A 26,751-nucleotide genomic window follows, 5' to 3' on the forward strand; every position below is an offset into this window, starting at 1 on the left:
TTTAAAGGTATTTAATATTTACTTTTTTTCTGCCTACAATGTATTTTTAAAAGTATGTTGAATATTCTTTTATTTCAATTAAAATCGAACGACTATAGTCTTTAGTTATTATAATGCTGTCAAACCAATGCCGTCTGTTTTATATGCGCCGTCTACAATCTACATCAGTTTGAAAATATGTTTACCGGAGAACAAAGCATGGGCTTCAAACAGAAGCGGTATTTCATTTAATACACTTAAATACATTTTCAGACAAATGTTTAATTGCTGCCCACTTTAACCCAACACCTTAGACAAAAATACATTTTATTTCAATACTTGCAATTTTGAATCCGGTTTTATTAAGTATTTTGACATTAGATGGTACCTTAATGTTATCTAAATACATATTCTATTATTAAGGTTGCCTTCTTCAAAAATATGCCTTATTCGTGGTGTCCCTGAAGAGACGTGTGACTTCGGAAAGTAATTAAACGAGGAAGAGAGCGCGATCTGGATTGAGGAGCTTACACACTATGAGCGACTTCCAATCGCTTCGCTTATGACTGAACGATGTATGCTAGACATGCTGCTTAATTTCCTGGGATGGTTTCACGCTCTTGGTTTTATATAAAATCGACATTCGTGAGGCCTATGGACAGCGTCGGAACTTATTTACAATTAACAAACCTAAGCTGTACAAACCCCATATATATATATATGTATATATATCTATATAAATATGTGTGTTGTATGCATCGTTTATTTTTACTCTTTCTTTTATAGAAATATGATTGATTTAAAAAAATGTAATTGTCCCCAATTCAATGATCTCTATACAATTGTTGATATAGAACTCTGACTGATATAACAAGAGCGTACGGCTACGTTCTACTGTTTACGATATAATCGGTAAAAAAATAACGCGCTGTGAGACTTGAGTTAGTTATACAATTGTATCATGGATGGTTGATCCATTCTAGGCAACGTTTGTGTTTCAATTTTCAGTGCTAACAAAATACTTTAATATGTATATATATATATATATTCGTTATATATATCCTACATGCCTAAGCATTAGTATACACGTATAAAAGCGTTTTCATCGGTGACATTCTTCGTTTAGCTTTGAACGAGTTCAAATCCACGCACTATAAAAACGGCGATTTGTTGGTCTTGTGTGATCTGGACCTTCCCGGATTAACTTTGCACTTAAGCTGGGCAATAAGGTCGGAGATTTTTAGTGCAGGTCCCACCTTCATGCCTAAGAGTGGCATTATGTCGTCCTTGGTCAGCTGCAGCAGTCGCTTCCCATCGATCTTGTTTCGGCTAAAAGTGTCGCAGTGAGCTGTGCAATCGTTCACGCGCAAGAACTGGGACACGTCATATACGTTCCATGAATCCGGTGCCAACTCCAAGTGCGCCTCACTCGAATCGATGTCAGCCAGACGCGGAATGTATTTATTATTCGTCGCAGAGGAGTTCTAAAGTCACACAACACATTAGAAACGTTATAAGTATAGTTGTCATAAGAGGGAATAAGTTTAATTTTAAGGCTGGATGATGGGACGGTTGGATGTGGGTGGGTGTGGGTAGGTAGGTTGTGGTTGTTGCAAGTACCAAAAATAACAGTGCGTAAAACTAAGTTATATACAAATGACGTTTTTATACACTTTGTTATGCAATGATGCAAAGATATCCTGCCCAATTTAGTTACTATCAAAATATACAAGATTTTGACTTTTTTTTTAAATATCTAAAAGCAATTACTTGATGCTAACATATTTTTGAAAATATTTTGTAATACAAGTTAAAGGGAATATTATTATTGTAAAACAGAAAACCTTTACTATCACTGAGCTAAATAATTTGAATTGTTGCAAAATGTATTAAGGATCAAGCTTTAAAACCACTGTGCCGTATGAACCTTTCATTAAGATGCATGAGCTGGACTTCAGGCGGGCTAGTTGGCGTGCAGGCGGGCTGGCTGGCTAGATGGCTCTATGTGGATGACTCTACGCACTATTATTCCGCTAAGTACTCACCGCAATGTAGCTAGTGGCTTTGCGGCCCACAGTTGGTGGCGCAGGAGATTTAGTAGTGGAAGATTTCTTTACCATTTTGTTGCTGCCCGTGGCGAGAGTTACCAGCGAAGCGGAACCACTTCCACAGCCAGATCCTGCGATCTGATCACTGGAGGACTGTGTGGTCGACTGCTCGGATATGTGGCTGGTGCTCCCGTCGCCATCTCCATCGCCATCTGCATCGGGATCCTCCTCCTCGCCGTCTTCCTCTGGCTGATTGTTCTCGTAAAAGGCAGCATTGTGATGCTCCGGCTTCAGTTCGAGTTTAATGCTCAGTTTGGGCAAGTGCGGCGTGGTCTTTAGCGCAATTGTACGTGATTTGACTGGAATGAAAGCAGAACATTAATAAAATCTTAGCAAATGTTTGCCATTTAAGGGAGTTTGTGTATGAAAAGAAACCTTAAATTTTATGCTTCCGATTGTCAGGTGAATAGCTTTACACATATTCAGTCAACCTAAACTTAAGAAACTCACCAGACTGTGTGTTATCGTTTGGCGTCTTGCCCCCGACTGCTCCTTTCTTGGGCTTCCGCTTCCGCTGTATCTTGGCCTTTGGGGCAGGTTTTGGAGCTTGCTGCTGTGCCACCCTCGGCGGTCCCTCCAGCTTATGGTTGACCAATACACACCAGCCAACTGGATATATATCGGCCGATTCGCAGTCCAACCACTGGTCGTACTCGTCCGTCCATCCGTCAAAGTGCACCTTAAGCAGGCGACCCACAACTCGCGCCACCGTGGCCACACAGACGAGCCGGGGATCCATTAGATCTGCACACTCTAGACTCATGCCCATCACAAATCCGTGGTCGGGCACTACTCGGTGGAAAAGATGCTGGCTTGCGGCCACTGCTCCTGTGTCACGTAGGTAACCCTCCCAGGTAAACGTATGCGAGTCGTAGCCATTCGGAGGCGTCACCGAAATGCTGTTGGAAGAGCAGAATCCAGCCGGAAAGATGCACGGACTCTTTTCATGGTAGCAGAACCTAAAAAGATAACATCACTTTTAGTTGACATCTTTGGCTTTAGTAGAAGCTTTAAAAGCTCACCAATCCGACCCTGAGGCATCCGGCTGATAGGAATCAATGCGTATCATCATGTATCCAAATTTGAGAACTGCCATTACGGTGGCCGGGCAAATAGAAGAGAGATTGAGTGGGTCCACCGCCTCCAGCTTCATGCCCTCCACAAAGCTGTTGGTCTTGCCGTCACTATAGTATTCGTCAAAGGTGAAGTTCATCTTGAACAGCTCAATGGTGGCGTCGTCCTCATGAACCTCGATCATGGCTTCGCGGCCAGCTAAAATAAATAGATATTTGCATTTTGTATTACATTAATTTGTTGTTGCTATTTATAAAAAAAAGGGAAAATCAATATTTGTATATGATATACTTTACGCAAAACTTAATAATTTGTTATATGATTCTTGTGTATTAAGAAGAAATCTATAAATATAATACGTATTTAGGCTACTCACCCAACATGCGCTCCAAATAGTCCTGAGGGGCGGCCAGATTATGACCCACTGTGGTTGCCCAGCCCACTGGGTGGATGATGGGCGAATCCTCGTGGCACCAGAAGCCGTCGTCGGAGTCGAAGTAGCGCAGGAAGAGGCGCTTGCCCACGATCTTGGTGACGGTGGCCAGACGCACCTGCGAAATGCGATCCTTGTCAACGCACTCGAGATTCAGGCCAAGGCGAAAGCGCGACTGCAGGCTGTCGTTGATTTTGTTGTAGAAATTGGAGGGAAGAGTGCGGGCTCCGGATAGGCGGCCGACCAGGAAGTCCTTCCAGTCCTTGTACTTATGCTCGATGGTGCGGGGCGGGATGAGGGGCTTGCCTCGGGTGGCACACCAGCCCACCGAATGCACCTCGGCGTTGCAGAGATTCACCCAAAAGTCGTGCGAGTCCGTATCGAATCCCTCGTAACTCATCAAGGCCTTGTAGCCCTTGATCTCCAGGATGGTGGCCACCCAGAACGAGGTAGGCGTCTGTCCCGGCTGAATAACCTCGATGCTATCGCAGTCGGTGTTCTCCACCTCCACCTTCATGCCCACGCCCAGATTGTCCCATACCTCGCATCCAGGCGCATGGGGGAAACAGGTCACTGGCGCCGCATTGAAGTTCTCCTTGCTGAGGCGGGGCAACCAATCGTAGGAGTGTGTAGGATCATGCATCCGCCGCCGTATGCTAATGATCTTCTCCATTTGCGGACATGGTGCTGGAAGACGCTCGTACTTGGGTATCTGCGGTAGGTCATCCTGTGGGTAGACATCCTTAAAGAGGCGCAGCGCCTTGGGCGTCGGTGCTGCACTCAGATAGGAGTTGGGAGTGGCCGCTCCCTCCTCGGCGCCTCCAGGAGCAGCAGCATCGCCAACTGCGCCGCCATTCAACGCGGCAATCGTTTCGTCCGCTGCCATTTGTACATTATTGGCAGCTGCATCACCACCTAAGGACATTGGTTCGCCAAAGCTGTTCAACTGGGTAATCTTTGATTGATCCGTGATACGGAAGCGGTAATTGGCATTCTTAATGTGTGCCGCCTGCAGATCAAGCTCAATGTCCGACTGGGACTGCAGTTGTTCGCCAGACAAGACCGTTTCGGCGGCATCCGAACTCGCACCTGGAACTGGGGCACTGGTGCTTGCCTGGCCTCCCTCCATCTTGCTATTGAGTACCAACGAATAGAGTTCCCCGCGGGCACAGGCCATGCTGCAAAAGCGCCTCGATTTTGTGTAGAAGGTGTGCTTCACTCCAATGGCTCCACAACGTTTACAGACAGCTGCGGATAAAAAATGAATGATTAGTTCATTTAATAATCCTACTCAACTTCACTGCTAATTTGCCACACAAACCCAAATTTTTGCAAAACAAACTCAAGCCGAAAACTAAATATAATGCAAACTAAAACTTAGAGTAAATCAAAAATAAATAGATTGGAACAAATTTACTGTAGAGCGAGTCGATTGTTCTAATATAGCGGGGATGGATATAATAACATTTGGTTTTACTTAAATTTGACGTTTTCTTCATTTTTTTTTGTTGCGCAGAGAAATTATTTAAAAACTAAATAAATATCAATATGTGTCAAGTCTGAAAACTTTACCAATATCCGTGCAAGAATAGTAAAGACAAAGTTTTTATACCCCTGCCGATTAAATTAAAATATAATATTTTGTAAAAATAAAATACCATGAGCTATAGACTATAAAACAATAAAATGATGTACTGTCAGAAACGGGCGACTAGATCAAAACGGTGACTTTAGGTCGTTCTTATGGCAGTTATACGATATTAGTTATCTACACTTTTAAAACAAAAACCGTATTTCTGAAGCTCTAAATATTTTTAAGTAATTTTCAAAGAACTTGGCTTCGGACGAGTCGGAATTAATTTTATAGGGTCGGAAATGTCTCCATTGCGTTGCAAACTTTTGACCAAAATTATTATATCCTCATCGGTATAAAAACGGTTTAGCCTATATTAAAAATTAAAGCTTTGGCTTAAATTTTTTAATACTTGAATTAATTTAAAACAAGAGACATACTAATACGCAGTGTTCGAAACAAAACTGTTTGCCTTCACTTAAATATTACATTCCGCTTCAACACACATTGGTCTCATACAAAATCGACCCACCCTATTGAGGAGCAACCTTACCCATGCCGTCTTTCTGTATGGGAATCACCGATGGGTCAATGTTGCCCTTGTAAGCGATTGGTGTTTTAAGCACCAGTCCCGGCCTGTTCACGGGTTCGATCTTGCGCGTCTTGCGCTGGGAACGCAATGAGGAGGAAGTGGAGGCGCTGCAGCTGGCGGTAGTTGCGGTGGCGTTGGCACCCTTGGCCATGCTGTATGTGCGCTGCACTTGCTTGCTGGAGCTCGCACAGGGTGCTTCAGTGTTAACCATAATGTTGCCAAAAGCATTTCCGTTGAGCGTGGCCATCGCAGGGGCCAATGTCGTGCCCAGCAGTTTGTGGTGTAGCAGGCCGTCGGCCAGTGGGACCAGCAGATCATGCTCGACTCCTGAGACACCCAAGCCTCCGGGCAACTGTGTCATGCAGGAGGAGGAGGACTGCGAAATGTCCTTGTCCGAGGAGGTCATAAAATCGGTGCCATCGTACGAATTATTGTCCTCGTTCATCATCACAAAGTCATCGATGTTGATGATCTCCTGCTTGGGCTCCAGCCCCGATCCGCCATCGTCGTAGCCATCGTCCAATTGGCCGTACACCTGCTCGTCTTCGTCGACAACCGCCTCGCCAACACCCACGCCCATCAGAGCTCCGTCGTGCGCGGCCATGCCCACCATACCGGTATCCACATCGGCATCCATAACCTCGGCATAGTTCTGGAAGACCGCCGCCGCCGCCGACTGCTGAAGCAGTTGCTGCTGCAGACCGCCCATGTGGGCGAATCCGTACAGGTTGTTCGAGTTGGTGGCAATCAGGGTGCCCGGCTGAACACCCAGCGCCGCAGCGGCCGCCGCCGCCTGGCCAGTGAAATCCCCCCCCATCAGGCTCATCATCGGATTCATTTCCTTTTTTTCAGTTCAGTTGAGCAGGGTGGATTTGGAGATTGGAGGTTGGTTGAGGTTCGATCATTGGTTTTGTGTGTTTTTGTGTCGAGTTTTAAATTGTAACCAATACATAAATCATAGAAAAGAAAGTAGAAGAAATAAGTAAACGAATTCCAATTTTTTAACTGAGACAGGCAAAAATGATAGTTTGTAAATATGGCCAATCCCCAAAGAGTACATTGTTAAACTTAAGGAACTTGGGTTTGCTTGCAACTCCGATGACTATCAAATATAATGAATGTGACTTATTTAGACTCGTAGCTCTCTTTGTCGTTGATCATTTAATAACAAATTATATTTATTAGTCTTCGAATTGAGAGATTGGCTTTGGAACTAAACCGTCTGCACTCACCAAAGTGGGCTGATGGGCGGAGAGGTCCTCCATGACAGAGAGTCCAACAGTGGAATGACCCAAAAGATTGGCCGCATCCTCTAGTGTAATTCGCTCCGAGTTGTACTGACTACTCATCCACATCATGCGCAGCTCGGCAGGATTCATTCTGCTGTCGATACTTATCAGAATGTTAAAAACATCTAAAGCGATTTCTTGAATTCTCTTCAGAAAATATGGCTGTTTATTGCTGTGCGTCACATTCCTTGGTTGTATGATAGGATTATAATCGCATTGAACAATCTCTGAAATAAAGGATTCGTGAGATAAGAAATTTGTTTAAAATCATACATTAATACATGTGTTTTGATTTGTGATTTCGGGTCTGTATTTTTGGAAGTTTTATCACATTTTAGTGAAGTTTTACGTAGATTATTCTCAAATCGCGGTGCTCTAAAAAATGTGTTTTTAGTTTTGACATTGCTTGGACTGCTTTTAGATGTTGAGGTGTAGACCAAACTTGAAAGACACATACATATGTATGTATGTAAGGGATGGGTGCAACAATTAAGCATTTCTTTTAGTTATCCAAACAAATCCTTATGAATTTAAAAGTGAGAAATTGCTTTTTACAAATATTAATCAAATATTATTTATGAAAATCCCAAGCGTCCCGGTAAAAGTCCCTGTCATATGGTGCGGAATTCTCCCGACCGATTCCTTGTCTTCCTCGTTGTCCGTTTTGTTTTCCTTCTCCGCTCTTTTTTTGTGTGACTTTTTGCACGCAGCTGCTGCGCAAAGAGGAAGGGTATGGCAATTTGATTAAAGACTTCCGCCGAGGGCAAAATTTCTGGGCAAGTGTTTGCGGCCACCGCCACGCGAAATTGAAGTCTTTTGGCCAATGAACAATACAGCAAGATCATTTCCGATTTATCAACATTTTGGTGCCGAGTACACCACTCGCTCGAAAAGTCAATGAAGCGTTTGCGCAGACAACGAACGCGAACACAAAAGAAAACGCACGATGTTGCTGCCCTTGGCTGCAAACTTACACTTTTTTCACGTTTAACGCGTTCGGCTGAAGTTTCGCTCGCTGCTAGCACTTTTTGTGGGCCATTTTAAGACTCTTTTAATGGGTTTAGCGAGGTTTTCGACAGTTTTTTGTGAGCTAACTTCTTTAGCATTTGCGCCGAGCAGGGTTGCAATTAAAAGCCAGTGTTGCACAGTAGAAAATCGCATTTTGGCAATACGCCAGGGCTGCAAGCCGGGCGCGTTCAGCAGGCAAAAAAAATATCAGATACGTCACCTATAGGAAAATAAATTATTCATGCCAAAGACTAATTTGTTTCATTCGCCTTTTTAGACTAGTCACGTCATTGTCGAATGTGCTTACACTACAGCCGCATTATCAAATGTCATGGGGATGAGGGAAGGCAGCTAGAATGTGTAATTAACTTCTCCAACTAGGAATTTTTTTTCTGGTAAAGTCTAGTACTCAGACCGACGAACAGTTTCTCCAGTGGAATAACTTTGATATTGGGAATTCATCGAAACTGTGTGTGCTACGGTCAGATGGGCTTATTGACAAACGGAAAACAACTCAAATTTAACTCAACAGTTTTTCAGTGATGAACTGCAAGCATCGGCAAACCATCGCATAAATTTAAGTCCGTCAAAATCCGTCAAATTTGGATGGCGGACTAACTGAGACATTTTTGGAGTGGCAAAACCTTAAATTCACTCATATTCATGATTAATAAATTTAGCTTGGATTTGCGACAATTCAAAAGTAAACAATTTCAGATCAGCTGTTAGGATGTACTATTAGCATTCAATTAATGCGCTAATGGAATCATGCACATTTAAAATGTCAACTAATGCGCAAATGGAATCAGGCTTAAACGCTGCTGCAAAAAAGCCGCCTATGAACAATGCATTTAAGCCGGAGTTTGTAACTTTGGCAGTGACTAGTCCAGTGTATTTTAAAATCACTATTCGGACTGCTGAACGTGCCAGTTTGACTGTGCACTTCCGCCGATTATCAACACTGTTCAACTGGTTTGTTGTTAATAATGAGTATAAAATGACAGTTTTCTTAAGCATTAGACAAAAATAATGCCAGAAAATGGGTACATCTCGGCGCCCACAGAGGCTGCATTTCGGAGCATGCGCTGCCAACTGGCTGGCAGCACTTTTGGCCAACGACGCGAGGACATCTTTCGTCGCCTTCAGGAATGTGCGCATCAAATTTTGCAAGCTTACGGCGGAAAAGAGCTCGCCTCGGACCGTGATGAGCTGGTCCTGGAACTCTGCGATTCCCTCGAGGAGCTGCTGTCCTACGGACTGAGGCAATCGACCAGTGCCGTCTTTAGTGCCGCCAGTTTCATCCAGAACATGCAAGAAATGGTGTCCGGAAATGCGGGCGGAGGCAGCAACAACAATGAATACACTTTCTGGGAGTTTTGCCAGACGCATTTGACGCCCCACGAACGTCAGCGATACGAGGACCTAAAGCAGATTTGGACCAACTTGGGCAGGGGGCGTGCTTTCATTCGCGCCTCGCTGAACGAAAGGCGACTGCATAGCCATGTACTTTCCTGGCTGAGCGACGAGGAGAAACTGCATCGTTTCTACACACCCTGGTCGCTGTTGTTAAATGATGAGGTGGCCAAGAAGCTGCCAGAGATCATAAACTCCCTCGGAGATGTTTTTTTCGCACTCAATGTTGACACCACGGAGCTAAATGCGCCCAGGAGATCGGCGGCAACGGTTCCCGCCAGAGAGGAACCTATTATATATGCCCCCGAACCAGTGCCTGTGAGGAGGCGCCAAGAAAGATGTCCTGGCGATGCCGTGGAGAGACCCATTGAGGGCAGCAGCTCCACAGAGGATTTGCTGGGTGCCCTGAAGCCCATTGAGTCGGTGGAGGTGCAGCAACTGCTGTCGAAGGATGCAATTGAATTGGAGTTGGCCAAGTCTGTGGATGAAGTCAGTCTGGGTCCCTTTGATCCCATTGAACCTGAGTTGGAGTTCCTTAAGACGCCCCTGCCAGAGATTTGTCCACCGGCTACTGCCACTGCAGAGCCAGATCTTTTTGAAGACCGCAGCGATACGTCTTCGCAATGGAGTAAGTCCTCCTCCTCTGCGAATTGCGTGACTAACAGCCAGCAACAGGCAGCGCTGGAGCAGCAGATGAATCAGCTAAGCGAAAGATGCGCCTTCCTCGAAACGCGCGTGGCCGAGCTTAATCTTCAGAACCGCCTGCTCATCCGAAGGCTTACCAAACAGTTCGAGGAGACCGGCATCGATCCCAGCTCATCGCTTTGCTCCAACTTCCTGATAACCATTCCACAAGTGAAGCTAACCAAGACGCAGCGATCCGGATCCCACTACACCTACGAGGTTCACATCACGATGCGAGAGCGTTTGGAGCATTGGACGCTGTTCAGACGGTACAGCGACTTTAACAAGCTCCACAAAACACTGCTGAAAACCCATCCGGTGGTCAGTGCAGTGGAATTTCCACCCAAGAAACATTTCGGCAACATGAACCTGGTCTTCGTGGAGGAACGGCGACAGCAATTGCAGATATATCTGCTCAATCTTGTTGAAGCGCTGCCGCAAGTGGAGGCCTGCAAGTCCAAAGCCGAGCTGCAGAAGGTCTTCCCCTTCTTTAGGGATAGGTAGCCTTTAGGTAACCTTTGAGGAACGTAAGCCAACTAAACCCAACCAAGGAAGCTCGAAAAGGACAAGTATTTCCCCTTCTATTATTTATATTTTATTGTAATGATCTTTACTTATATGTGTAAAAGCGGAGTTGGTCAAGGTGCTGTAATGATTGATATTAAATAAAGCTAAGACTTTTTCATCTATGCAAGTGCTCAAGGACAATTACTTTTAACTAAGGGGCACAATGCAAAATTGTTTTGTATTATCACGAATCCAATCGTGACTGATTAGGTTTTCTATTACAATTAAATTAGCTTAAACTGTAACTATTTAATTACAAAATATCATTATGTAGTGCATTGAACTAAATGTTGATTTCGGCATTTACATACTTTTTAAATTTATTATTGAAATTCTGACCATGAGCAATGAGCATTATTATTAGAGGCATGTTTATTATTTTGAAATTGGTTAGCTGAGTAAAGGATTATTGTTTTCCGTACAAATTGTTTACATAACAAAGCGGCCACGCCTATGGCAAAATAAAACACGTTCCAATCCACCTCTCTGGATTATTGGATAATCCATTTTATAAATCGATTTCCGCTACTATTTACCGTTTTGAAAATATCATTTTTCGCGCTTTTGTTTAATTCAAATCAGCTGTTTTGGCTAAAAAATTCCGTAAATATGGTCACACCGCACATTGATCAGCTGTGTTTGTTGTTATCAGCTCGGAGATTTGGTAAATGCGTGTACTTTCGTCGGCGTAATTGATTTCTGCACCATGATCGAGTGAGCAGCGAGGTATCCACGGATTGCGTATTCCCAATTTTCCGCCTGACTCAACACATCCGGAACGCGTGACGTGCTTGCATTTTCGGTGCATTTCTGGATACCTACTAATTGAATTAGTGCAAGGTCGACCATGTCGGCAGTAGCCATAGCCATAAACGCAGCCATTTCGGGCGCTGCCTACTGCATGACGGTGCGGATGATTCCCCGCTTCCGGGAGATGTTCATCAAGGCCAATCTCTTTGGCAACGATTTGTGCAAGAAGGACAAGCCACAGGTGTAAGTTGGGTCGATCAACTTTTGCCAAGCATGACAGTTTCTAACTCGCTTTATTATCCCCAAACTGCAGCCCCGAGTCCTTTGGCGTCCTGATTGGCTGTGTGTTCCTCGTCTCCTTGTTTCTGTTCATACCCATTCCCTTCGCCTTCGATGAGGCGGCTGCCACGGATGCAGTTACCGGCGGAAAGCCAGACACCTTTCCACACGACAAGGTTAGAGTTAATTGAAAAGTGTCCGAATCCGCCACCTAATCGGCTGTTATCGCCCGCACAGTTCGTGGAGTTGATTGCCGCCCTGCTGTCCATTTGCTGCATGATCTTTCTGGGCTTTGCCGACGACGTTTTGGATCTGCGATGGCGCCACAAGCTGCTATTGCCCACCATCGCCACGTTACCACTGCTCATGGTGTACTATGTCAACTATAACTCCACCACGGTCATCATGCCGAACTTTGCGAGGGATCTGTTTGGAACCTCTTTGAACATTGGTATGTCACTGCAGAGTCTCTTAGGCTTAAGTCAATTCAGTCAATTCAGTAATGATGAACATTCAATAACCATCTAATTTTGTTATAGCACGGTATAAATAGAAATTGTATCATCATTGGTGTGTGATAGATACTAACAAAAATATATTGCACCCACATTCCTCAAAATTAAACATCAGAAGAGTCCAGATGTTCAATCACAACATTATAGCTACTATAGTTGTCCAGTTCTCGAGATCTTAACATGATTACTTTTACTTATTAAATAACATCATTTTTGTTTAAGGTGTCCTATACTATGTCTTTATGGGAATGTTGGCGGTGTTCTGCACAAATGCCATCAACATCCTGGCGGGCATCAACGGTCTGGAAGTGGGACAGTCATTGATCATTGCTGGATCCATTTTGCTGTTCAATGCCATTGAACTGTTCCTGGGCCATCAGGTGGATTCGCATATATTCTCCATTTATTTCATGCTGCCATTCCTGGCAACCACTCTGGCGCTCTGGAAGTTCAACAAGTAAGTCTGCCTTTTGTCTATCCAATTGATTTTTATTCTTTAAATACTGAATTGATCTGGCAAGTTAACAAATGTTTCTAAATGTAATTATATTAATATTTGCATAGTAAACTTATGAGACAAATTGTAACCAAATTCATAGAAATTGGTTTGCTTTTAATAATATTAATATTTAATATTTAAAGTAAATCTAAAAAGCTTTCTCGTACAGATCATGTGGCTGTACATTAGTGTATCTTAAAAACAATACAAATTTTGTTAACCAAATTTCACAACTGATTTGCAGCACATAATGAGATCACTCTCTTTGTTGCTTACTTCGGTTTGCTTTTATAAATTCATTGTTTAGTTCTGGTTTTCTTATCACAGATGGCGGGTCTTTCTGCCCTGTCTGCTGAGATACTAAATTTGGAATTCGCTGGCCAAAAACACAGCAGGGCATGTGCATGAGTGGACTAGGCAGATTATGATGTGATGATAATGAGATCGTTAGACTTTGATGGGGCTCGAAACGATATTAGTCCTCCTCTTGCAGATCCTCTAGAACGTCCGCATCGTACAGATTGACTAACAGCTGGCCATACTGGCTGCTGTGGGTTAGTGCCTCCTCCGGAGCAAAATACTTTTCGCTCTGCTCCCGCAAGCGGAGCAGGTGCGAGGTGCCATCGATGTGACCTCCATTGGCTATCAACAGCTGCACATAGGCGGCATCGATGTGCGCATTTCGGGTGTCGTTGGGCAGCTTCACAGGTAACTTTTGCTGATTCGAGCTCTGCAGCAGGAGCACAATCTGTTCGGGCGGCAGACACAACTCGCAGTTCCATCCGCCGTAGTGGTTGAGGTCGCCCAACGTGCTGCTTGCCAGCCGTTGCAGTCGGTGGGTGTCCAGTTGGGCACTGTAGAGATGCCCCAAGGAACTAATTACCCCATTCAGCAGGGTCTTTTTTGGGTGCTGCCAGTAGAATCCGTAGACGTTGTACTTCAAACGGAATGTCAGTGGCAGTACATCCTTGGCATAGTATTTGAGAAACTTGAGAGCCGCCGGCGCATAGACGCTTCCACTGTCACCGTGGAGCAGCAGATCCTGTGCTTGCATTTGCATGCCACACTGCTGCCACAGCTGCCGCCTGAAGTGACTGAAGGCCTTTGCGCTGCTGCACTCGCTCTCGGAAGAGCAGCGATGCAGCACGTAGTTGGTTTGTCCGCCCAGCATGCTCTCCAGCATCCGCTCCTTGCTGGCGTTGCTCACGTAGTAGATGAGAAAGTAGTCCACCACCTCGATGAGGGCTCGAATCTGCAACTCGAGGAGTTCCAGGCTGAGGTGTTCCCAGGCTCCCAGTTCCAGCATGTAGAACAGGCGGTGCAGGGACGTGGAACTGGCCACAGTCAGTTGAAGGGGTGTGCTGCCGCTGCGTTTGCTGACCCGACTGGACGTCATCAGGGCTCGCCATATGATCTCGGGCTGGCCGCAGTCCCTTCCATGCCAGCCGCTTTCACATTTGCACTGCGGCTGGGTCATCAGGTAGTCCACATCGTTAAGGCGACGGCTCTCGTTGATGGTGCCCTCGCGATAGCACCAGAGGGCGGGCGTCAGGCCCATCTCGGCGTCCACATAGGCGGGCACATTGTAGTCCGGGAGGGGCGATTCGTTCTGCGGGTCCGACTTCATTTGGTAAAAGTCCCTGTCGTAGCGGTTGACATTTTCCTGCTGCTGCTGCTGGGCACAGCGCGTTTCCGCACCACTTGACGGGGAGGATTTGGATTTCCTTGCTCCGCCGGCGGTCACGAAGTTCACCCGGCCGCCAATCTGCCCATCCAGGGCACTCCGCTGCTGCTGTGAGTCCGGGGAGTGACCCATCTGCAGCAGCCAGATGCAGCCAATGAAGCCCACCTGCAGCACCAGCACCGTCCAGAGCACCAGCTTTTTGGTTATGGCCAGGCGGCCCATGCCGGCTCCTGTTGTCTGGGTGTGGATGTGGCTGTGGGCTGCCTGGATCTGGATTGTGCTCCGCACCATGGTTTTTGGTTCACTTTCTGCAGCCTTTTCTGCTCATTTCCGTCCAGTTTTTCCTAACTTTCTCGCTTGCCTGCGACTCGCTAACACGCCCAAAAATTTTACGGTACCTTCCCGACAGCTGTTGCAAAACATCTCTCTCTCTCTCTGTCTGTCGCTCTCAGCTGTTCGCCGCTGCAACGGGAATCTGGCTATTTTCAGCCAAATTTAGCTTGAATTAGAACAAAGAGGATATTTTTCGGGGTGCTTCACAGCACTGGTATTTTCACCGCGAAAAACTTTCGATATGTTTATTAACAGTATTTATTTTTGCGATCAATTAATATCAACTCGAAAAAAATTCTCCAAATCCATAAATTAGATCAAAACTTATAAAAATTAATTGCTTAAGGTAAACAACATGGTCAACTAAGTCAGGACTAGAAGAATAATTTATTCCTTACAGTCAAATTGTGACCCTTTCTTTGCCTTGCCATACGAAAATTGATTTATAGCTTATTTTATTTTATTCTTCTATCGTTTAGAGTTAATTATAATAAATATATAAAATTATCAAAGATATTCTGTATCAAAAAGCACACTCGCTTATTTTGGCTTTTGCCTTTAAGAACTTTTTTTAATTCGATTTAAATTTACATATATTTATTTTTTTATGTTATTATATTTTACATATAAAAAGAAAAGACAAATCACTTCCCAATGGTTAAAAAATTTATTATTTACCAGATACCCATCGCAGGTGTTTGTTGGAGACACGTACTGCTACTTTGCGGGCATGACCTTCGCCGTGGTCGGCATCCTGGGGCATTTCAGCAAGACCCTGCTCCTGTTCTTCCTGCCACAGATCCTGAACTTCCTGTACTCCACCCCGCAGCTGTTCCACTTTGTGCCCTGTCCCCGCCACCGGCTGCCCAAGTACGACAGCAAGACGGATCTGCTGCACATCAGCACCACGGAGTTCCGACTGGAGGATCTCAACGCTCCGGGCCGCCTGATGGTCACAGTCTTGCGGAATTTGCGACTGATTAGCTGGCACACCAAAGCGGACGGAGTCATCAGGACCAACAACTTCACCCTCATCAACTTTGTGCTGGTCGTCTTCGGACCGGTTCATGAGCGAGTGGTTACCCAGATGCTGATGGGCTTCCAGGTGCTGTGCACACTGATTGCCCTGACCATTCGCTACCCACTGGCCAACTACTTCTACGCTAAAACTTAACCCTCTCGATCCTGTTCCTCATCGATTATAGTGTACATTGTAGTAAGCCTTTGCTAAGTTAACTTTACAAACAGAATTCTTGTATTTAATGCCTACACAATATATTTTCCGAAAGTAAATCATATTAACACGTCAATAAACAACGAAGCAAGTTGAATCAAAATCACCATGGCCACAACAGAATTGTCGGAGGAGGATCTTTCGGCTCCCGAAGAGGAGGAGGACGTGGGACCCAACATTGGCGTAAGCAAAACATGGTTTTTAACAACAATTTTATGGTAAAAATTATAGGATAAACAAAAATGCAATTAAAGAAATGGCTTCACACGCCATATTTGTATAGCTGTCACTGGATTAATTTTAAAAGTCTTGCAGTTGCAGTACTTTTGAAATGACAATAATGTATTCTTAAAGAAATAAAGAAGAGCATTATTCAATTTAAAATTGGTATTGCCAACTACATGAGTAGAAGTAATCATTTTATTCCTGTAGAGGGTACTATAATTTCAGTAGAGTTTATTTTGAAAAATGTCCACAAAAATAGTAGAAACCAGATGGTTTAAAAAACTCACTTAAAAGGAAAACCTTCGAATATCTTTAAATTATAGTAATATCCTATATGTTTGGAATTTAATAATTTTAAAAATAACAATGTTTTGTGCACAAATATATTGTCTTTGTATGTCTAAAACAAATTTAGGGAATACAATTTTTCATTTCGTATTTAACAGCTGGTTCACCAGTTGTGATTTTATAATAAGCTGTGATATATAAGATATAATAAGAGACGAACATTATTACAAAAAGCCCATCTTAAAGCTTTTTCGCAAAGATCTGAAAAAGCATCGAAAATGTTGGTAAAAATTCTTGATCTGATAACGGAACAATTTTTTAGCAGATATCCCCAAAAAATTGTATAAATCCTAAAATATTTAGGAAATTAAAGATATTTATTAAATATATGTTAGATTAATTTTTCCGGTAAAATCAAATCTAAAATTGAGCTCTTAAACCTTGAAGACACATCAGAATGCTGATCAGGAATATTAATACTTTTTATTGTAGCAAACGTCTTATTTTTATACCCGATCGCAAACGTACAAATCCGTAGAAATTTCAAAAAAATATTGTCCCCGTTTCCCAGCTCTATATAGGCGGTCGCAATGTGGCCGGACAGAGACACGGCAGAGGGTGGGCCATCCTGCCCAACGGGGATCAATACGATGGGAACTACCGGAAGGGTCGCCGCCATGGAATTGGGCTGTACGTGTTTAAGGACGGATCCCGGTACTACGGGCAGTACCGCTGCGGCAAACGGTGCGGGCGTGGCATCTTCATCTATCCGGACGGATCCGTGTACGAGGGCAACTGGCGCAAGCACGTGAAGCACGGCAAGGGGCGGTACAACTATGTGAACGGGGACACCTATTCCGGCGACTGGTTCAAGGGCCAACGGCACGGGGTGGGAATCTATCGCTTCAACAGCGGACCCGAAGTCTGCTGCCTGTCTGTGCGATTAAAGTCCACCTGGAACAGTAATGTGCGTACGGGTCCTTTCGAGCTGTACATCGGGAACGAGGACAAATGCACGATTCTCCATGGAACCTGGGACTCGTTGTACCCAAGTGGACCGGCTGTGTTCAGCTTTAACAACCGGTACCTGCTGCTGGGCTACTTCTTGCCCGCCAACTACAACTTCAGGGCGATCGGCAACGAAACGGAAGTGGAGGACATTGAGGAGCCGCTGGACGACGAGCAGGGCTCCGATGAGCCCATGGCGCCCACCCTTTGGTTTGCCCAGGAAATGGCCGTCTACGACTTCTCGCTGCTGCCGCAGGAGCCGGTTCCCCTGGCCATTTCCGACTCGGAGCTGTCCGTTTGCTCGCTGTCCACTGTACCGAGCATCGGCAGTCAGGAGCGGATCAGTTGGTACGGCGAGGGTGAGGAGGCCGAGGGCGAGGAGGGCGGCGAGATGGAGTGCTTTCCCTGCGAGTGTGGCCTCACCGATCTCAGTGAGGTGGAGACGGAGAGCGAGGTGTGCAAGATCGACGCCAATCCGTGTGCCATCGAAATCCTCAAGCAGCCCGAGTGCCCCGATCCCTAAAATTGAGACTGGTCAGCCACATCCTTTCGTTATTGTTTTGTTCGTTAACTGGAAAATAAAAATGTATCCATAAGTATTAAAATCAATTCACATCTAAAGCCGTAGCATAACACTGGCCTACAAATTTAAATCGACAAAATCCTCCAAGGATCAAAGCTTGATTTTTAAGTTTCAAAATGAAGTTTTACATATTTGTATGCCTGTTTTATTTTTATATCCAGTTGTGCCTAGCCAAAATGGGTTATCAATTGCTTATTTTACTACGAATAAGGATAGGTTTTCTAATATAGAGCTCGACAAACTAAAAGAAGTAAAAACTGAAGTTTTTCCAATAAAAAATATTATTATGAAATACGCGCCTATTTATTTTTGGTTTTTTAGACGCGTATTTATTAAGAATTATTTTAAGACTTGCAACTTCAGTTTAAACTAGTTTTACAAACTCTGGCGATCTCTAGCATATATTACGAAACATATCCTTATTAAATGTACTATAGAGTTGAACATTTTTTTGAAGAGATAAAATATATAAAAAAATGGAGAAAAACAGGTGTATGCAATAAACGTTAAAAAAGTGATGTGATGATATACAAACAATTTTAAGATTCCTATGTCCAATTGCTACCAAAAATAAAGGTTTGATCTCTGGAGTATTTTCTCGATTTAAATTTGCAAGCCAGTGTAATGTAATTATTTATTAATGACCTGCAATTGAAATTATCTCAGTTTAATAAAGACTATATTTTACCACAAAAACTGGGTGCCACTTCATACATTTTATTCAGCTAGAAAGGTATCATATGCATATTGCTTTATAGTAAACTTTTTATTTTAAAGATCCTGTTTTTTCTTTCACACAATATGATTAAAATTTGTCGGTTTCATTTTAAAATACTTCATTCTTTTTACAGTTCTGATACTTTACACTCGTTATGCAATGAAATCACAAATGGGGGCGCTTTTTAAGTATTATTGACATGATATCTAAGCGGTAGATTCCAGGTATGAGTTGACCTCTATTTTAAATTCTTTAAGCTTTGATTTTGATCATCTTTCTGTATAGTCGCATGACTTGCTAAAGTTCAGCACTTGAATTCATATGTTTTGCTAATTAACTCTAAGTGTAATTATTGTTTTCTGCCTTACCATTGTATCGTAACCATTAACATTAACTTTATATGCAGATCCGTTGGATTTACTAACGTCTACAATTTATATTTTCGTTAGATCTCATTATAGCTACTAATTAAAAATTTTTAAAAAAATCTCTAAGTGCAAGCATGGGCTGCCTTCTGTTGAGGAGATGATGGTGAGGCGTTGACCAACTTGCTGCTGACCTGGCAGACATCACCGCAACTGGCGTCCGAGCTGTTGGACTCTCGACTAGACCCGGATGGAGGAGTCTCACTAATCACTTCGTCGGCTGCCTTGCCGCATTCATCCAGAATGATATTTAGGTTATCCGTCCTCGCCTGCATAGCAGGTCTCACCGCTGTCACCGACGTGGTCTCCACGGGATTTAGACGAAGCATTTGGTAGGGGGCTTCACCTTCCTTCTGCAGCTCATGGAGAGTGCTACCGTCCAGCTGTTTGGAGATCTTGTAAATGGCCGGACAGGATTTCGAGTTCTTCACATCGTTGGAGTCCTTCAGTTCGGGCAGCTCGTTTTCGTTTCTGCAGGACCGCTTCAGGGGCTGCATCTCCTGCTCTTGGTTATTGTCCTCCAAGCTAATGGCCTGCGACAAGGCCACTGCTGCCGCCATAGCCGCCGCCTGACTACTGCTGCTTGCTCCTTCCGGATTCAAATAGAGCAGCGGGGCATTGTAGAGCAGCAGCTCGGGTTCCATTTTAAAGTCGTGCTCCAACTGCTTTTGCTGGTCAAGATTCTCATCAATGTAGTTGATGTGAATGGGTGATGTTTGCAAATTAAGTTGCGAAATATGCAGCAGGTCATCATCGGGTGGGGTATAATAGATCGACGCCTTGCTGGCTGAGTAATTGGTAGATAGGCGCGCTTTTATTTTTTGTATGTGCAGCTCCTTGGAGTCGGCAAAGTCCATTTGGCCCTTGAAATAGCAGTCTATGTCTGTAAAATATGCAATTGTAAGTAATTGTAACTATTATTTAAAGCCGACTGAGTGTTTTCTTACCCTCAGCTAGGTCTTCCTCACAGCCACCGCGACAGTTCTCGAAGTAGAAACTGGGCAGGTTCTCCAGCACCTTGTTAAGCGTTTGCTGTTGGTACTTGTATCCCTCCCGCAAGCGCAGCACCTGATGCGCACTAAACTTCCTGATTTTGTTCCGCTGGAAGACATAGTTTTCCCGCACCCAGCTCAACTGACCGGTCGAATAGTCGCGCACCTTCTTCACCTGATCGTAGTATTGATCCTTCAGTGTGGTTAGATGATTCGAACCTATGTCGCGGAACTCGCGGATGTGCTTGGCCTGGCTGGTGTAGCTGCTTTGGATCCACTCCACCTGCTGGGCGCAGTTTTCGCGAATGCGGTGCACTTGCTGTGCGTAGTTCTCGCGCAGTCGCTCCAACTGCTGGCTCTTGTACGTCTCGATGCTGTCCAGCATGGCGTATATTTGGCGTGGACGCGGTGACTTCTTGGTCCGATTGGCGCAGCAATAAAAGCGATCGAAGATGCCCCAGCGGGACAGGCAGCTCCTCAGTCCTTGGACCATCAGTGTCAGCAGAAGGAATGCGGTGGCCAGGGCCGTACCAAATAGTATACTGCCGATTTTCACTCGATAGAAGACAATGGGGTCGATGTACAGTCTGCAAAAGTAGTCATACGATTTTAGTTTATAATTGAGCAAAGAAAGCACCATCTATCCCCACCTTAATCCCGCCGAGGCCTTTCCCATGACATTAAACGCATAGCAGGTGTACAGGCCACTGTCAATCCGGGATATATTGTGCACCAGCAGCGATCCGTTCTCCACCAGCACCACGCGCTGACCCACCAGACTCTGCTGTCGTGTCAGGTTCAGCGCCTGGATGTAGCTTTCGTCCATCAGAGCAGCCAACTCCTGCGCACTTGGTGGCTGGTGGGCATCCTCCTTGCTATCGATGATGATTGGCCGCTTGTCGGGATCGGCGTGGTGGCGCAAAATCTTGTTGCGAGGAGTAACCTGTGAAATGTCAAACGATGGACAATAACTAGGATTTCCAATAAAAAAAAACTTATTCTGAAAATGGTAAAAGCTTTCATTTTTAATTGCTTGTTTATTTGAGGCAACCTCAAACTCAGGTCTAACGGACTTCGATTTCTTAATACCTACAACATTTTTTTCCCAATTTAAAAGCCTTACGTGTGCATTAAATATTAATTTCTAAGGGGGCAATAAACTAGAATAAATTGGCAGCTACCTGACTGTTCACAGCCAAGTAAATAATACATTATTAAGTAATTGCTTTCAAAATTGTAGAGCAACAGCACAGCTAAAGTAGAAAACGTTAGGCGTTGAAAACGTTTTCAAAACCATTATTTTAAAAGTACCTTTTTGTGCTTTTGCTCTGCTTTCATCTAAAAAGTAGCTTACAGCAACAGTACAGCACACATTAAATTAATTTTGGTTTCTAGTTCATAGGATTTCAAACCCTAGAGAAATCTGACAAGTATCATCAACAATTTGTTGTTAGTATTTAATTATATATCCTTCATTTGTTCAAAAATTCTCTTACATTTTCAACCAAAACAAAAAACCTGATAAAATCTACAATATGTTAAACAAATAAGGAAGCAAACATGGGCTTGCCACTGAAGCTATTACAATAAACATATGTATAAATATTATAAAATAAATATATTTCGATTTTGATTTGTGTATGTTTAAAATAAATTAAAGATTTCTTTAAAATGTAATGCTAATTTGGTGCTAATTAAACGTCGGCAAACGTTATAAAAATTTTGAGTATAGAAAAAGTCAAACTTCAATTATTCTTCCTATGACCTATAAGTGGATCAGCATTGATATACTCACCCAGATGATGTCCGGAACTGGGCTGCCGGAGATCTGGCACTCGAGCTTGGCGGTGGAGAGGAGCTTGTGCATTTTGGGCTCGGAAAACTGCACCACCGATGGCACCGAGCAGTTGAGATTGCTCAGCACGCGCAGCATGTCGCCGGGATAGCCGTACTGGCACTTCAGCGCATCGATTTGGTCGTCGATACTTTCGTACGGTTCCAGCGGGTTCTGGCTGGGATTCGCATTGCCAGTGGCCTGAGCCTGCGCCTGGGGCTGGAGATGACGCAGGCTAGTGTTGGTGCTAGCCAGCCAAGCCGACAGCCAGTACATGCTGCAGTCGCACTGGTACTCGTTGCCCAATATATTGAGGTAGTGCAGCTGTCCGAGCTCCTTGATACTTTCGGGCAGCGACGCCAATCTATTGCCACGGACACTGAGGCGCTGCAGCCGCGACAGTCCCGAGATCTGTGTGGGCAGCTGCAGCAATCCATTCTCCGCCAGTAGTAACTCCCTTACACTCGGAGTATTGGCGAAAAGAGTAGCTGGCAAGTGAGTTAGATGGCGATTCTGCTGCAGCGAGAGGTAACGCAGGCGATGCAGCACCTGCGGATCTACAAACGACTCATCGTAACGCGATATCCAGTTGGAGAACTGCTCAATGGGCGTCTCATCGATGCGTAGCAGAACCAGGGAGCGCTGTCGCTGGAACAGGCCGCTGGGAAGCTGCTTGAACTGGTTGCGACTGAGATCCAGCTGCCTGAGGGCATGCAGTGACTGGAAGATGATGGATGACAGCAGGGTCAGGTTGTTGCCGGACACGTTCAAGGCGAGTAGCTGGTCCAGGGACTCAAACGCCTTGCGATCGATGCTGGCCAGCGAATTCTGGCTAAGATCTAGCTGCCGCAGTTCACGCAGACCATACAGACTGTGCTTGCCGATGGACTTGAGCTGATTGCGCTGCAAGTGCAACTGACGGAGCTGACCGTTGCGGACGAAAAAGTTGTCGGGGAAGGAGAGGAGGCGGTTGTCGCTGAGGTCCAAGACTTGGAGGTCACCTGCTGTCTGGAAGAGCTGAAATGGCAGAACGCTCAGCCGATTTCCGGAGAGATAAAGCCGCTCCAGCTTAACGGCTCCGCCAAACGTATCCCGGGGAAGCTCAGTCAGCCAATTCTGGCTAAGATTAAGCACGCGCAATTCTCGGAGTTCGCCCAGGAATCGCGGTACGATGCTCAGCTCATTTCTGTCCAAGTGCAGCTCCTGCAGGCTCTTCATGTGCTGCAGGGTCATTAGGCTACAGTTGGCCAACCGATTTCCGCTTACTTTCAGTACTTCCAGGCGTTGCATCGCCTGAGGAAGGATCCAATGAAAGCACACCAGGCGATTTTCAACCAGGTTCAGCCTTTCCATGTACTCGAAGCAGTCTGGTTGGCGGCTAAAGAGCTCCGTAAGTGATTCATCCCTTAGGTCACTCTCGCGCCAAGTGAATTCCCTGACGCTCTTGTTCTGCGCCAGCTGCAGCGGATTACTGAGATCCGCAGGCACATGGACCAGCATTAATTGATGGTAGTTGATGTGCGCACTCCTCGGGGAGAGCAGTTCCCGATTCACTTGCCTTAGCCCCACACGGTCGCAGCTGAGCTTGAACACATTGTCCGAGAGATCCACTAGACCACTCGGAGGAATTTCATGTTCATCCACCTCAACGCTATCCGATCCGGCATCCTGCGCATTCAGCCACAGACCCTCATCACAGTCACTATCATCTAGATCCGAATCAACTGCATGCCCCACGAACGGCAGGTGGAACTTGTAGCCCAGCAGCGAGAACTCGTGCTCCTGCCAGGTCCTCGTCCTGGTCCTGATCTGCGGACGATGCTGCTGCGGAGTGAGGGCCAGAGACGCCTCGGCGCTACTGTAGGTGGCCCGGCAGTTAGTACTGTCGCCACTGGTGGCCACTGCTGCGGTGAACAAGACGAACAGGCCACACAATATCAGGGGAATCTTCGATATTGCCTCCATTTTTCAGTATGTAATCTCAAATATTTATATGGTCGCATAGTACACCTGAAATAGGAAAAAGTTATGGTAATTGTCATTGACAATAGATGGCATTTTCATGATAACTACAGACAATTAAATGTTTTGAACTGATTGCGTTTTCGTTAATACCCACAAAGCTCATCGCTTACTTCTGTTCAAAATTGGTTATTATTGATTTTGCCTTTGGGTGCTCAAAAAGAAAGCTGTCTGAAGTCTTAACTGATTAAAATCAATAAGTTGGGTAAATATTATAAATAAAACTGTGGCTGCCGGAGGAAAAGGACGCCGAGTCCAGTTGCGTGTCCAAATGGCGACGCACAACTGGTAGCCAGAAAATGTGTGGAGCTGAAAGGTGAATACTTAAGGGCGTTCCGTTTGAATAATGCATTAAAAACATAGTATCTGTCTATTGGATTGTGCAGGAGTTAGTTCTTTCCCATCTTCAGTTTTCTGTTAGCACGCAACAAAAACTTTTAACTTAAAGGCATGGGAAGAAAGAACTTTTCTTTGAACTTAAATTTAATGAAAGTATACATAAAGTGTATTAACTATTTACAAAAAAATAATTTAAAAATTAGATCTTATTTTCTAGCTTTTATATAAATGATTAAACTTAGTAAATTGTATTGTGGTTTTCTTAAGTGGTTTTTTTATGTAACTAGAACAAATCAACTTGTCATATCTGAATTATTTAATCCAAAATTTGTTTAAATACGCATTGTGTTATTATAATTTAGCATATATTTGATTTCCTTACGGCGACTTCTTCGAGCTTATTTACAAACAGAAATATCGAATGAATTGCCAGCCAGCCAACAACCACAACCTGCATCAACAAAGCAATTACGCGCAGTTCAGTTCCCAAGATTATTACTCAATGGGGCATTCGAAAGACGGCGAAACTAAATGGGAAATTATTGTTTATCTATGTACTTGTATCCAATGTCGAGAGTGACCGAACGACCCGGTGCCACGTCGTATGTGGAAGGCGTAAAGCCAAAGCTTTTCCATTTGTTTATATGCATAATTAATGGCCAGCTGTTGCGGGCAAAAGGCAGATAAGAGCCAACGAACCTATAAAACGAAGTCTCCTATTTACTGATAAGCCGGGACGGCTGGCGAAATCTGATCAAGATGAATGGCCGAAGGGGACTCGAATTAATCACAATATTGTTATTGATAGCAAATATTTAAGCCACAAGCTTTGATTTCGCAAGAGGTGTCACTGCGATTTTAGCACTTCTGCAAACATTGAAAAAATCATTCCAATTCTACGCTTGGCCAAAACAAATGCAAAAATAACTAAAACAAACGTCACAAAAATAGCTTAACACGGACAGCAAGCAAGGGCAACACACATGCAAATAAGGCGAATAAAAAAACTGCCACGAATCTTAGACAATAATTTAATTAGTAACAAAATGGAGTGTTACCATATATTAAGCAAAACCAATGCCTATCAGCTGATATCGCAATTAGGCAAATTATTGGAGTACCAAAACCGCGGAGTCTTTAGTGGGCTAGTAATCAATTTAAATGTCATTTTTAATTGAGTAAAAAGAATTGGAGACGGATGAGAGAACAATAGAGTGGGGTTGCATAATCAGGCAGAGAATCCAAGCTTTAAACAGGGAAAATACAAGCGCTTAACTTGGGATTTAATGTACATATGTACATACACGCTCGCACCTAGGCACACACACACACACCACACACACACAGCACCTGCTGACGTCTAAAAAGCCGCTAATGACGGCGGGCAGAAAAATACCAATTGGCAGCCTTTTTTTTCTTTTGGGAACGCTGAACCATTCAAGAAATGTAGCTTTCCGCCCACACTCATAATTTATACAACACTTTTCTATTCCTTTACCTTGGATCTCAGGCGAGTTATATGTGCAAAATGCAGCAGAGGCTGCCAGGGAAAAGCCTTTGGCTATGATTTCGAATTACGGATTATATTACGAAGGCGAATTGTGCAGCCAAACGGAGAGCAAACAGGAATTTTATAGCCTCTGACACTTCTCATTTTATATTTTTTTTACCCTTTGTGGCCAAGCAGCCTTTTATGCTACACATGCACTAGCACCTGTCCTGCAGACGTACTTCAGATGGCGCAACCGATGCTGTTTTCCCACGAACCACAACCAAACCCATTCACATAAAATATCACATTTTACAAAGATTTAAAAATATTATCTCACCGTTGTTTATTTTCTCTGCATCTTTTCGCTTCTTTTTTCGTCTAGGGTGCAGTGTGACCGTAACGTATCACTTAAAGCATACCAAACGCAAACTAGAAGTTTCCTAAAATATACCATGTAATTTTTTAGATAAAGGCAATAAATATATCAAAAGTCCAGTGTTGTACATCGACTAAAGTCTGGTTTCCACTATTCAGTACTTTACGTTATACAGATTTCACACAACCGCTCAATACCCTCTTCCCACACAGAATATCCATAAGAGTGTGAAATTTTGACAAATACATTCCCACATAGCACATCCAACATCCGCCATCCGATAACAGCTGATCTGTGGCCCATTAAAACATAAACCAAGATTATTAAAGTGTATTATAAGAGACTTAAATAAAAAGAAAATATCAATGGAAGCTATTTGTTATTGCTGTCCGAATTTAATTAAATTAAAACCACAATTCTAATACTTTTTACCAT

At 44.1% G+C, this 26,751-nt stretch overlaps 6 protein-coding genes across 8 annotated transcripts; 3 read left to right on the forward strand and 3 right to left on the reverse strand.

The window, feature by feature from the left end:
• Positions 1 to 289: 289 nt before the first annotated feature.
• Positions 290 to 8,191, reverse strand: LOC128263530 (polycomb protein Sfmbt). Of its 3 annotated transcripts, none has more exons than XM_052998627.1 (8): positions 8,023 to 8,191; positions 6,992 to 7,275; positions 5,721 to 6,600; positions 3,538 to 4,842; positions 3,110 to 3,359; positions 2,538 to 3,046; positions 2,097 to 2,386; positions 290 to 1,463 (listed from the first exon to the last, which is right to left on the reverse strand). In XM_052998627.1, exons 2-8 carry the CDS (start codon positions 7,136 to 7,138, stop codon positions 1,131 to 1,133), a joined length of 3,714 nt encoding a protein of 1,237 aa, XP_052854587.1. In that variant the 5' UTR covers positions 7,139 to 7,275; positions 8,023 to 8,191; the 3' UTR covers positions 290 to 1,130. The 3 variants fall into 3 exon arrangements, with proteins under 3 accessions (XP_052854587.1, XP_052854585.1, XP_052854588.1); XM_052998625.1 differs by having other exon boundaries at positions 2,025 to 2,386; XM_052998628.1 differs by lacking the exons at positions 5,721 to 6,600; positions 8,023 to 8,191 and having other exon boundaries at positions 2,025 to 2,386; positions 6,992 to 7,130.
• Positions 8,192 to 8,982: 791 nt separating this feature from the next.
• LOC128263538 (sorting nexin-29) lies at positions 8,983 to 10,847 on the forward strand. Its single transcript, XM_052998658.1, has one exon. The coding sequence runs from the start codon at positions 9,086 to 9,088 to the stop codon at positions 10,655 to 10,657; it is 1,572 nt and encodes a 523-aa protein (XP_052854618.1). The 5' UTR covers positions 8,983 to 9,085; the 3' UTR covers positions 10,658 to 10,847.
• Positions 10,848 to 11,345: 498 nt separating this feature from the next.
• On the forward strand, positions 11,346 to 16,117 carry LOC128263543 (UDP-N-acetylglucosamine--dolichyl-phosphate N-acetylglucosaminephosphotransferase). Its single transcript, XM_052998662.1, has 5 exons — positions 11,346 to 11,713; positions 11,784 to 11,925; positions 11,987 to 12,200; positions 12,487 to 12,721; positions 15,462 to 16,117. Exons 1-5 carry the CDS (start codon positions 11,568 to 11,570, stop codon positions 15,952 to 15,954), a joined length of 1,230 nt encoding a protein of 409 aa, XP_052854622.1. The 5' UTR covers positions 11,346 to 11,567; the 3' UTR covers positions 15,955 to 16,117.
• On the reverse strand, positions 12,727 to 14,882 carry LOC128263539 (uncharacterized). Its single transcript, XM_052998659.1, has one exon. It carries the CDS (start codon positions 14,736 to 14,738, stop codon positions 13,239 to 13,241), a length of 1,500 nt encoding a protein of 499 aa, XP_052854619.1. The 5' UTR covers positions 14,739 to 14,882; the 3' UTR covers positions 12,727 to 13,238.
• LOC128263546 (radial spoke head 1 homolog) lies at positions 16,056 to 18,335 on the forward strand. The gene is made up of 2 exons (XM_052998666.1): positions 16,056 to 16,197; positions 17,099 to 18,335. Exons 1-2 carry the CDS (start codon positions 16,123 to 16,125, stop codon positions 18,056 to 18,058), a joined length of 1,035 nt encoding a protein of 344 aa, XP_052854626.1. The 5' UTR covers positions 16,056 to 16,122; the 3' UTR covers positions 18,059 to 18,335.
• A 530-nt stretch (positions 18,336 to 18,865) lies between these two features.
• On the reverse strand, positions 18,866 to 26,424 carry LOC128263533 (uncharacterized). The gene is made up of 5 exons (XM_052998651.1): positions 26,278 to 26,424; positions 22,049 to 24,097; positions 20,904 to 21,196; positions 20,209 to 20,840; positions 18,866 to 20,144 (listed from the first exon to the last, which is right to left on the reverse strand). Exons 2-5 carry the CDS (start codon positions 24,050 to 24,052, stop codon positions 19,327 to 19,329), a joined length of 3,747 nt encoding a protein of 1,248 aa, XP_052854611.1. The 5' UTR covers positions 24,053 to 24,097; positions 26,278 to 26,424; the 3' UTR covers positions 18,866 to 19,326.
• Between the last annotated feature and the right edge of the window lie 327 nt (positions 26,425 to 26,751).

Source organism: Drosophila gunungcola, unplaced genomic scaffold (genome assembly GCF_025200985.1).
Source record: "Drosophila gunungcola strain Sukarami unplaced genomic scaffold, Dgunungcola_SK_2 000001F, whole genome shotgun sequence".
NCBI classification, from domain to species: domain Eukaryota; kingdom Metazoa; phylum Arthropoda; class Insecta; order Diptera; family Drosophilidae; genus Drosophila; species Drosophila gunungcola.